We start from the raw sequence: 12,707 nt of genomic DNA, 5'->3' as shown, positions 1-12,707 counted from the left end.
ACGTTTTTACCACAAAAGTCACATTAAAAGTACCGTGTCAACATAGGAACCAAGAAGAAAATTTGGCCAAAGTAAAAACCCAAAAAGACGAAAGCGAAAAGAAAGAAAAATTAAAGCTGTCGGGAGTGAATGGTTTGTATTTTAGTGGAGGCAACAACCAAGGGAATTGTTACCTGAAATGGTAACAAAATAATCAGGAGTACGAAAATAGGTGCCAAAATTGCACAATCTTTTAGCTAAACTTTAGGCAATTGAAGGTGAAATATCTGAGTCCCCTAACTTATTCACTCGCCAGCTTGGGTTGGGAACTGGTCAACATCCAACTCCAGTTCTTCACCTTTCCATGTGACTTCGGATAAGTCTTTCAGTTTCATATTTTCTTGTTTCTGCATATTTTTGAGAGTTTTAACAAAACACTCTCGGTACTGTTCACTTTTAATGAAAAACCATATTTATACATTTCCCTAGTACTATTCATTATATCTTTAAAATAACTTTTCATTAAAATGGAAGTTTTTTTTTAATTTTTCATTAGTTTTCCTTATTTTTAATCTATTTTTAAAAGCTTAATTAGCAATTTAGCACAGTAACTTTCTTTATGGTGAACTAATCTAGTACAATAACTATGGATTGTGGAAGCAAAGGAAGCAACACATGAAAAAGGAGGATCGTTAACAAAATAATCAAAGGAAAATCATTATCGTATATCAAGGACATGCATATTTATATTGTTCCTTGGCTTTGGGGGGTTTTTACAAGTTAAGCTTAATTAAGCAAATATTTAGCTTCAAATTGCTAAATAATAAAAGAAAAACATCAAATTCAGATGTAAACGGAACAGATAAATTGAACATGGAAATGGCCTACATCCCCTCATTCAGATATAGGTGTCATTGGTCCGTCTCTGTAAAATCTTGAAATGATCCCTTCGTTCAGATGTAAGGGCCGCTAGTCCGTCTCTTTGAAATCTTGGCAAACATTCAAGATCCCTTCATTTGACTCAAAGTCAAACACTGAGTCTGCAGATGTTTCAGCTTTCAAGCAGATATGTTTCGCTTGCAACACATTTTTGTTTACCAGATGTTTCTTTTGGCGATGAAAAACTTCAGATAACAAAGCATATTAGCCTTCTCAAACATAAGATTATGAAAACAATAACAAATTAAGCTTACTTGAAGTGTTCTTTATGCCAAAGTTGTACTGCAAGAGAGAGAGTAAGAAGAAGCCATGAAGCCCAAGATGGATAGCGCGATACGTGGTTAAACCAAACCGAGAATGGCGCTATCCCTCCTGAGCTTAACAGATTCTTCCACACTATTTAAACTCCTAAGCCACCAGCAGAAGAGGAAGAAGAAGACGATGAAGCAGCTTGGTAGCTAGATCTTCTGAAATATCTGAGTATGAAGGGCTATGAGTTATGGGAAGGGCAGTAGTATTTATAGCAGTAGAGAGTAGCTAAAACACAAAAATTACAAACGTCATCTCTCTCTCTCTCTCTTTTGGAGCCGTGAAAAAGCTTGAAAAAACTACTTACTAAATAATTTAACAAATAGACTTTTGTGGTCTACCTGATATTTTTATTTAGGTTTATAATCCTATGGCCTTACTGACAACGTACGTTACCTTATTTAAAAAAAAAAATAAATCAATGAAAAAAGTTTGAAAACTTTGAGTTTTAATGATAAGGACAAAATAAATGGTAAAATAAATAATACCAGGTTTGACTTTTTAGTGTAAAAATGTGATTTTTCGTTAAAGTGAACAGTATCATGGATTTTTCTTAAAACTCTCTATTTTTTCTCCTAAAATACGTACGGTGTAATGCATGCACTCAAGACTTAAGAATTGGTGTCAAGCATTACATCGCTCTATATAAATTTGGTTTACTATTATTTATGTTTCTATTTTTGGGATTTATGTGTGATGATTTAGACTTTAGAGGGGACCCTTCACCCTCCTTTCAGTCTTCTTTCATAATTAGTCATATCTTTCCCTTATTAGGTTAATTCTTATGATCTATCGTTATGACATTTTATATATTCACTTTAGTTAATGGAACTATCTTTCATAATTTAACTACTAATGGAAACATTTGTCACACCCAAAATGCACCATTTTCTCTCACACATAATCATCATCATGATTCATGTAGATCACATTGTAAAGTGAATTAAAAGTCAAGTCGAAAAGCATAAACTTGGACCAAAACAAAGCGTTGTAGATCCAGACTTCGATATCCAATTCAAGCCCCTGACCTGACATTTCGAGGAGCGAGACATGGTGCTTTGTGGGATTTTTCGACCAAATTCTATCGTTTTAGCCCAAAATCAGATTCTGATATTTCAAGACGTTTCCTATATTTTGTTATTTGTTTGATTCCTTTTTTATTGGGTGATTTCGAGGGTATTATAAACAGATCATCTTGCCTTTGGTTTGCTGTATTATCAATTATTCAACATTAAACTTTGAGATTATCCCATACTTTCTGGTGAATTGCAGTGCTTTTGTTCTTTAAGAATGTTGTTTATTCTTCTCTTTGTCACGTTGCATCACTCCATTTGACTCCACCTGTAAGAAACAATTGATAATACCAGCAAGAAGCCAAGAAGTATTGTTTATTAATATGATCACTTACTGTGTTAGCTCATTGTAGTTTTTTAAGTAATGGTATACAAACTAATCTCTCTCTCCTTTTATCCCCTCGTATTTTAACGGTTGCAATTACGTCAGGTTTACATCTTGTTTTGAATTTTTTATATAAAGAATAAAACAAAAAGAAAGGTGTAAGAGCAGGGGATGGTAATAAGAGGAGAGCGAATCCTACTCCAACTTTATTATCGTAGACCGGTCAATTCACAAATGAAATGCATGTTCATGTTGCATGCATCAGAATACATAAATTGTTTGTTATGACATGCATAACATACCACCGTACTAAATAGTAACACCAAATAAGAACTTTAATTGAAAATGTGCGTCGATAAATTTTTACGTGTTATTAAAATACAAGTTAGTATTTCTTAATGAATTATGGTTATTCAATTTATCAAGATTTATAAGATAGTTGTTGAAAATTACAATTTATTCATGATCATAATTAAACAGATTTACAATTTATAAAATATCGAACTCAATCGTATTTTCTTTTAAAAAACGGTTGTACGCACTTTTTTGCTGGTTTACTTGACGTGGTTGTTGTGTCTGTTTTATATTGAAAAAGCTCTCATGTAACGTGCATATTATGATATTATTGACAAGTCCGTAGTTTTCAGAGTTTGGGAGTGCCTTGGAAATTGCAGAGTCCTGACTTTCATTTTCTGCTACCCGGAGTCCCAGGCAGGAGAGCAGTCTCCTGCTTATTACATGCCCAGAGAAAAGGGGCCAGAACCCACCAGATTTCTAGACTCCCCTTCACCATCTCCGATGCACATTCTTCCCTAAATGCCCTCCCAGGACCACCACCTTCCTGCTACTGGTTGGAGGGTATTTCAGTCGTATTACGTCGTATTACAACTTTTAGGTCATCATGTTTTCCGGGGTAGGAATTGACGACGGGACCGTGCCATACTGTTGCACCACGCTCTCTTCAATTCAATGGTTTGTCCTTTGAACCGCTGTATTCGCTCGTCATCCCTCAGCTCATCTCCAATCTCCAATCAAATGGTTCAAAGATTGAAAATTGTCTTCAATAATCGAAGGTTAGGTTAAATAGTTCGTGGACTTCATGGGATAAAAAAAATGTCAAAAGGCCAACCAGTTGACCCAATTTCACAGTATTCTCCTCTTTTTTTTCTTTTTTTTTGGGGCCAAAAATTTTTAAATTTTTTTGAAAAAAATTATTTTCATCATTTTTAAATTTAAGTTGTTGTAGTTTTTAAATTTAAATAATAAATTATGTTTTGTCATATGACTCTTTAGCCCTCGGTTAGAGACGATTTTTTTGTCACAGGGCTAAAACGAACCCTATGTCCATTTGGCCATCGATTGGAGATGAAGACAAATATAGCCATGTACTGTTCATTAAAATATTAATATCTTAGAGGGTCAGATGACTAAAACGAGCCATCTGATCAGCTTTCGGTTGGAGATGACCTCATATGGCCATGACAAAGTTAAATGCTCTATAAATCTTACTTTGACTTAAAAAAAAGTTTCATGTTATAAATATGTAAAAGTTAGAGGGATAACCTTTTTAGTGAATGAAGCGAAACAGATGTAAAGTATCACACTGTAATTATAGCACAAGAGGATGACAAATAAAAGACGGAAGAATAAATGATGTTATTGATTTTTTTTTCTTTCCTGTCTGTTTTGATTGCAGTCGAGTGCTCTATTTATAGAGCAACTCGCATTATTACAATTTGAAATTTTCATCCCATGACTTTGAAAATAGGATCATGTTATTTCCAAAGTCTACATTCATCTGCCAAGGTTTTCATTCATTTACCAAAGATTTAAATATTACTGTGGGCATTCATTACCCATTAGCATTTTCAACATTTCAATTCTTGTTAAACATAATGCCCTTAGAATTAAGAACAGGCCATATCAAAATAGCGATATTAGTGACTAAGTATTTCAAGATGGGTGCATACAAACAAAATGTTAAGAAAAGTCACTCACTTCCTAAGAATAGTCGTTTCACATACTAGTACATAAATGATTGCTTTTTTTTTTTAAAATCTTTATAGGTCCACAGTTAATAATCAAGCATTATGCCCAACATTTTACAGTATAAATATTCGGTAAGACTACCTGAGTCCGATCACATAAAAGTAAAAATGCATTGAACTTTTTTTTATTATAAACGATATTTTACACAATCTACCAATAAAAAAGAGTTTGAAACCCGAATACAGTTAATTAAACAAAGAAATTAAAACTATTGAAGGAATCTACCACTTGCAAAACACACTCAATTTTGATCACACTAGAACACACGATGATTTTGCCTTCAGCAACCCTACCCAAGAATATTTATTTCTTACATGCTTTGCGAATTTGCTTACTGGTTAGTTGGATTTGGAGGTTGGGACTTGACCACTTGGCTACTCGATTTGGCACCTTTTTTTGGGTTTTATCAACGTCCCTTTTGTGCGCTAGATTCTACACACACATGCGATACTGCTAATTATGCTAGTTTTCTTCTAAGCACTTCCTCATCCCTTTTCTAATGCGATACAACTGAAAAGAAACCTCTCTCACCTCCTGGTTTTTGAACGTAAGCTGTTACATCAAAACTTGTTTTTCTTTCTAATTTGAGCTAATTAAACCCTTGTCACCACGTGTCCCACTGTCTTATTATATCATCATTAACTTACTATTTTTTAAGCAAATTGCAAGAATCTGCTGCTAATTAAGTTAGAAATATTCCCTCTCGTTATAAAGGTTTTCTTAAACAAATCAATCGGCCCGTACGATTGTCGGTAAAATGATGAGTTTTGTGCGAGTTGAGATTGCAGGGCCAGTATTAGTGATGAAACGGTGGTGGTGGTGGCCATCTCAGGAGGACCATTGATCGGCTGTCAATGTGGGAAACTGGGGGGCCATGTAGATCCATCTCATGATCTAGCTAACAGAATTAGATTCGTGTTCTTGTTGAGTTTACACGATTGAAAAAGTCACTTAAAAGCCACCTACAGGTGTTTTACGTCCAATCATTAAGAAAACACATACTCATTCATGTTACCGCGATTGTTAGTACATAGTTGATGCTAATTCTCCATGTAATGGCATTGCTTATTCTCCATAAATAGAAAGTTAGGCTTTTTATCTATGTACGCCAATTCTGTTACAGAAAATTTCCATTCCTGCTTTCCATAGAGGTGTGGGCTGCGTCTTACTCCAATACGGCTACCATTACTGAAGCAGCTATTGAGCACTGCTTTAGTAAGTTAATATCTAACCAGTTAACAAGATACTAATAGTAAGTCATTGTCTCACGAACTAGCTAATCAGATATAAATTATACTAGCGATTAAGTATTGACGAGTAATTGAACAACTTGTGATCTGAAAACATTTACTTGCATCAAAGACTGACAATTGAACTAAAAGAGTGACTGATTAACTGTACCAATTTTCTTCCCTAAACATGATAAACGAGTCAAATTTGATAACCATTCAACTATAGGTGATTTAAGCTTTTAGTCAAACGTGATTAAAACTAACAAAACTTGTTGACTCCATGCGTGCAGTCGACAAGTCAAGTGGCACACGTTGAAAGCACCCACAGAGAGAGTGTGTGATAGTAGGACAATCTTTTGCTGGATCCCGTAAAAAGTGATATCTTTCTTTTCTTCCACGGCGGAACGGACAAACCAAGTGCCCCCCAATGAGTCAAATAGTCAAACCACGAAATCAGGGTGCATAAATGTGATCATCATAACGCGGCCCCAGATCCGCAAGATTTCTGTTGCCGCCCATTCACAAGCAGCAGCAGACGCATATCTTTCTTTCTTGGTACAAAATATTTAAGTAACCGCAAGAGTTAGTCTAGTGCAAAGCGAGAAAAGAGTTAGAGTTCAATCGAGTTTGAATTTTCACGAATGTGTTCTTTGAAGCTATAGTTCTGTTTTTGTGCCATTGACTCGGAATCAAAAGTACGTTACTGCTTTATGTGAATACTCAGTTCGTTGGAAAACGAGAGTTGTCTGTTATTAGTCTTTGGTGGAAAACTCCCGATATTTAAACTATATAGTTGTATACAGTGTTCTTGTCCTGGCGTGAGTAATGCAGCCAACGCCATAACCGGATCAGGCGCCCTATCTTGATGTCAAGTGATGAATGTGGGATGTTAATGGCTCGACAGATGGTCTCTGGCTCTGCATGCAATGCGATGCAATCATTCAGTGGTAAATGGTAATGGCAACTACAGATTTCAGGTAAATGTATATGATTCCCTAATATAAAGACACTGATGAGCTGTGTACTAACTTCATATTAAAGATACTGAGCACAAGATGAGCTGTACTCAACTTCACGAGAATTCTACTACGTTTTGGTGATGAGTTGTACTGAAATTCGCTAGAATTAATATATACTGAAGTAATAGAAGGTCAAGAATTTTTTTTTCTTGGGTTAAAATAGTCTAAATAATTCGACGATATTAAATCAATGGATATCATGCTCCGGTGTAAAGTAGAAAAATCTCTAAATCATAATAGTTTTCAAGTTTTACAAGGTGTAAATACGTATTAAGTACGAACATCTATACACGACTAATTAGCTTATGTATTAGACTAATCAAATTGTGGCATAAACCCTTGAAGTGGCGCTACGCCACAAACGAACCAAGTGTATCACTCATTAGTGTTAACAATTTATGTTGAATTGTAAACAACTTGTATGTAAGTAGTGTCATCCTGCTTCAAATCCACATAGTTTAGTAGACCATTTTAATGAAAATTTACATTCTAATTTCTTCTCAGTTCAACTCGTCCTTAATTCGATTCCTCCTCATCACAAATTATAGACGAAGGGCCATTAAATTATTGTAGACACACATATCATATCTATCAAATCTACCAATACGTATATTTTGCGAGTGACTATCTATATAAGATTAGATTATGAGAATATTCTTATTATTCAAAATGAACAAAATAAAAGGTTTGAAAACTTTGAGTTTTAACTAAAATGATAAAATAACGGATAAAGTGAATAATATCAGGATTGACTTTTTAGTGTAAAAATATGATTTTTTGTTAAAATAAACAGTACCGGGAACTTTTCGTTAAAGTCTCCTTAATTAATTGAGTTTGAAACCCTTCAATTAGCCATTGCACACATCTGACTCTCTCTACTATGGGAATCGTTCCATCTTCACTCAACACAAAGTTGCTCAGAGTCAGTGCTCCTGCTGATCAAATACTAAGACCTCCCTTTATCATCATGTTACTGATTTCACGCTTTCGTTTTCTTATTTTGCACTTTTTCTCTATTTTTGCCTCCAATTCTCTCTCCGATTTATTCAATCCAAACGAACGCCAGAGGCAAAAAGAACAAAAAGGGGAGTGCGAAAATTATTTCCGTATTGATGCAAGAAAAGATTCGGTAATGTATAGTTGCTAAAATTGCAACCTTTTGTTTTGGGCTTGGAAGTTCTGGGTCTTAAACTTGTTTGAATTGGGCGGAAACCCAACCCAGAGATATAAGAGTGGTAGTTCATAAATGAACACATGATATTGACAAAAATAACAAAAATAAAGCTCATAATTCCCAGCAAACATGGATCTAATATTGCAAGAACAGGGGATATACAAGTTGAATACTAGCACTATATTTTCAATGAATCGAACTGTGTAACACCGGCATTAACGGTTGCCGGTCCAGTTCGTAATGCACATGAGCTGAGAAAACAAGGCAACCTGTTGTATAAAACCACTAAGAATGCCTTGAAAAAATTGTACATTTGCTTACAAGAATTGGAATAGCAACTCGTTCCATACATCGGGTACACCAGGCAAGCACCAGTGTATGCAATCGGAGTAACTCTTGGGATTAGACAATTGCTCAGGCCGCAGTGGCTCCCAGAATTTGCGGTATATGGAAGGGTGGCCATCTTTCCGGTACTCAGATAATTGAGTAATGTTGATAACGGAAACCTTCGAACTCAACTTGTTGAGGACCTTCTCCACCATGCTCATGGTAGGCAGGTCAGAACCACTTCCCCAGTAGCCCTCCGAGTCAATGGGGGATTTCTCACTGTAACAATTACCTTCACTTTCGGGTTTCCACTCTCGACTCCTAAAAGTTCAGGAAATTACATATTAGATACATAGAGGTAATATATGAAATTTCCAAAAATGATACAACTAGAACTACATTAATACCATGATTTTGTATACACAGGTCATATTCGTGGTTTACCGAAATAAAAATGTCATTAACTAGACAATGCTGGTCCGCAGCATGAGGATACAAATGGAACTGAATTTTCGGATACTTTTCCAAAACCTGAAATCTTCGGAGAAATAACAGCCAAAGTGGTAGATAAAAGAATATTGTAGAAGAGCAAGGTGCTAACCAGAGATGCGTAGGAGACGTTGTAACGAAGAAGACCCGCTTCTTGAGGGGATTGATCTTGGAAGCCCAGTCGGCCCAAGCCCCCATGGCCAACTTCATGGCTCCAAGGCCGTCTACTTCTTCACAAACACTGTTTGCTTCAGCGCTCCATCTGTATGAATTCAAAGTCTGATCAATTTGGATACCAATTCATTATTTTTCTATATAACTCAGTTCTTTCTAAACCGAAACCTGGATGATTATACTCACAACAGCTTAACTGGGCCTTGTCTCCACCAAAGGTAGGAATTGAATATCAGTATATCAGCATCCTCCCATACTGATGCATGCTTAAGAACTGAATCTGGTCGGATTATCCTATCAGATGTTCGGTGATTCACCGGGTCATCAGAATTAGATTCTACAAGAAGCGGAGCCCAGAGAAATTCCACAGTAGCATTATATTCCTGAAAATTACACGGATGGAATTTATGCACCCACCTACTACAAGGAACCGCACCCAAAAATTTCACGTATGTTCTAGTTTCATGACGATAGTTATTACCGACATTCAGTTGTTTCCTAAAGAACATTCCATGATCTAAACTAAAAAGATTTCTCTTAGTCACAAAAGAGCAGCCTAATGCATTATACATAGTTGTACCAAGGCCCCATCTTCTAATGGGAAATCATGTTTACCTCTGCTTGGAAAATGGTAAGGTCAGCATTTGGCGACATTGATCTCTTATCTGCGGGAATCACAGATTGTAACAAACAGACCATCGATATCCACTGCCCTCTGTTTAGTGAATCCCCTACAAACATCAGCCTTTTGCCTCTCAATTTCTCCCACATTTCAGTCACATTCCATCTATACAGAAAAAGAAAACAATCTATCAATAAAACCAAACACACTGTTCTAAAAATCCATGCCTAGCGCTGCCTAGGCCCTGCCTAGGCGCTAGGCGGCTGGTCACCGTCCTGGTTAATGCCTAGGAGTTTCAAAATTAAGAAAGGGCGCCTAGACTTGCTGACACGCCTGCCTAGACCGGCTAGGCACCCACCTAGCTCGCCCAGACCCGCCTAGGTTGCGACTCACTTAGACAGAAAATAAATGACTTTCATTTTGTATTTTATTTTTTTAATAAGTTGTAAGAGACTTGTTGAATGCTTAAATGAACACACACACACTATGTGTTTGTTCCCCATGTTTTCATTATGTTCCAATACTTCATAATATATATGTCATTATATTTCGTAGTTTACGATGAAATGTCTATTTTCAGTATAAACAGACACTTATTTACACGAAATGTAATTACTTAAATTCGCCTACTCCGCCTAGCCGCTAGGCCCTAGCCTACTGCCCGATTCGCGCCTAACGTCTTTTAGAACCTTTTAAAAGGGAACTCAACATTTCCATTCTCAAACAACCGAAAGTACCATACTTGTTATACTAGTCAAACTCTAATAAGATCAAAACACATTCCAGTTCATTCATTCAAGTATCTTGAACTAGAAATTGCATTAAACCGACTCGGAACTAAATGCTTTTTCCAATTCTACTATAGAAAACAATCAAACAGACAATGTGGGATTAGAATTTCCAATCCCAAACAATCAAACACCTCTTTACCTCTTCAAGTTGCAATTGTGGGGTTGCCATCTCCAGTACTGGTACCCCAAATCAGGCCTCCCATGCTTGTGACAGGCCAACTGGTCCGACATGTAAGGGCAGTCCGACTCCTTGTACAGCGGATACGAAGCATTATCAAACACCCATTTGCCGGAAAACACATCGCACCTCTCCAAACTCTCTCTCCGTTGACCGTACTCCGGCGTCCTGGCAGTCCACAAAATTTTCTGACCACTGTACTCTCTGGTGGAGTTGCATGTACTGAATCTATTCAAAACCCCTGAAAATTTACAAAACCAACTTAAACCCACCTCACCAAAATCAAAGAAAAAATTTGATCAAGAATTCAGAAAAAGATTTTAAAAAATACGGAAAAACAAACCCAGAAAGCTTTTTTAGCAGAACCAAACAGCCTTACCTGGAGCATGATTTTGCAGGGTGAAAAGATTCGGCTTTACAAAAGTGAATGAATCTTGACGGTGAAGAACGAGATCAGGGCTCTCTTGAATTTTCAGAATGCTGCGTTCTCTGTGGAGATTCGAGAACGCTATGAACAGAAACAAGACGAACACCAGAGCAGGAAACTGGGTTTTCTTCTTGCTCCACTTCCACCTCTGCGACTGCCGCATCGCCAAAGATCGAGACTTTTTGCTTCGTTTCGGAAAATTGTTTGACCAAATCATTGAAACAGAGAGAAAAATCAAAAGGGGGTTCGAATTTGTTGACTCATTATCGTATGAAAAGGGACACAGACTGTATGAAATGATGGAGTCGTTGTCTGAAGAGTGAGAAGGCGGCAGGTAAGCAGAAGAAGAAGACTGATGAATAATCGTGCAGGTGGAAATAGAAAATTATTGTTTTAAGATTTTGTTTGCATTCACATATTACATGATGTCAGCTTATACTTTAATCAGAATTATGATTATATAATCCTATTTTATCATAGGAAGATTGGTGATGATATATGATTGGGATTGTTTTTATCTCATTAAATTTTAGACATCCAAAGATTCAGACATTTGAAATTTGATCAAATAGTTACAAACAAAAGATCTTCCTAAAAGTTATAATAATTGTAACCGTTTGATCAAATTTTAAGGGTTCGGATCTTTAGATCCCTAGGACTTGATGAAAGAGATCCAAAAGGGATCTCTTCTCATTTTTATATAGTTTGCAAGCCAAAAACCATGCTAAGAGAAATTTTCAAACTAGCAATAGCCAAAAATAAATAAATAATAATAATAGTGTTTTTCAACCGAGAAACCAAATTTAATGTGATATGACAAGTAATTGCATCTCTCTCCCTTGTTGCCAAATTTGATAATACCTTCCAATTTTTTAATTAATTATTAAATTCTTTTTATTAAACTTTTATTGATTTAAAGCATTGTCTTTTTATTTCTTTTCATTACCAATGCTATGTTTAAATATTTTTATACATTTTAATCCATTTTCTTTCATTACCAATGCAAAGAAGCTAAATATGAATTTTTATTTTATGTTTAAAAATGATATATCGGGTGGAGAGCAAAATTTAAAAGATGTCAAAGTGCCACATAAGTTATCAAATTCAAATTTTATGATTTTAGCATATCACCTAAAATAATTACTCTCTCAATTTCATATCACATGATTTAAGAAATATAAAGAACAAAATATACCAAGAAGTCTAGTGGAAGCCAAATTTCAAGTTAGGGTGAAACCCTTTAAGCTTAAGGGTCAAATTTCTAGTGGAAGCCAAAGGGTTTTGTATCTCAATTTTCAGAATTAATTATTAACCAACACATGATCAATTGTATCCTATGATGAACTAATATCGTAAAAAAAAACGTGAAATTGCTAGTAATGTCGTATTGATACCTCTGGTGAGTGGGTGACATGGACCTCCGACCAATCCGACCACGTCTTTAGAGCAATCTGATAAACCCTAAACATCTCAGCGTCTTTCAAAATCCCAACTGGGAAATCTGGGCTCTCAAAAGATCCCCACCTTCAATCATTGCCAAAAACAAAAATCATAATTAATTAATCGAAATTTTAATTGCAAAGTCAAATAAGAAGTTCTA

The 12,707-nt window shown here is 35.8% G+C and overlaps 1 protein-coding gene and 2 long non-coding RNA genes across 3 annotated transcripts; 1 reads left to right on the top strand and 2 right to left on the bottom strand.

Annotated features, from left to right (window-relative positions):
* Positions 1–680: 680 nt before the first annotated feature.
* LOC126619651 (uncharacterized) lies at positions 681–1,449 on the bottom strand. Its single transcript, XR_007622123.1, has 2 exons — positions 1,173–1,449; positions 681–1,103 (listed from the first exon to the last, which is right to left on the bottom strand). It is a non-coding gene; the product is annotated as an uncharacterized LOC126619651 (long non-coding RNA).
* A 5,071-nt stretch (positions 1,450–6,520) lies between these two features.
* Positions 6,521–7,066, top strand: LOC126620022 (uncharacterized). The gene is made up of 2 exons (XR_007622225.1): positions 6,521–6,601; positions 6,710–7,066. It is a non-coding gene; the product is annotated as an uncharacterized LOC126620022 (long non-coding RNA).
* Positions 7,067–8,164: 1,098 nt separating this feature from the next.
* LOC126619838 (protein trichome birefringence-like 35) lies at positions 8,165–11,484 on the bottom strand. The gene is made up of 6 exons (XM_050288249.1): positions 11,060–11,484; positions 10,642–10,921; positions 9,705–9,876; positions 9,276–9,472; positions 9,028–9,177; positions 8,165–8,747 (listed from the first exon to the last, which is right to left on the bottom strand). Exons 1-6 carry the CDS (start codon positions 11,322–11,324, stop codon positions 8,417–8,419), a joined length of 1,395 nt encoding a protein of 464 aa, XP_050144206.1. The 5' UTR covers positions 11,325–11,484; the 3' UTR covers positions 8,165–8,416.
* Positions 11,485–12,707: the final 1,223 nt, after the last annotated feature.

This window comes from Malus sylvestris, chromosome 4 (genome assembly GCF_916048215.2).
Source record: "Malus sylvestris chromosome 4, drMalSylv7.2, whole genome shotgun sequence".
NCBI classification, from domain to species: domain Eukaryota; kingdom Viridiplantae; phylum Streptophyta; class Magnoliopsida; order Rosales; family Rosaceae; genus Malus; species Malus sylvestris.
Note: the sequence above shows the minus strand (reverse complement) of the source record. Positions and strands in the feature narration are given on the sequence as shown.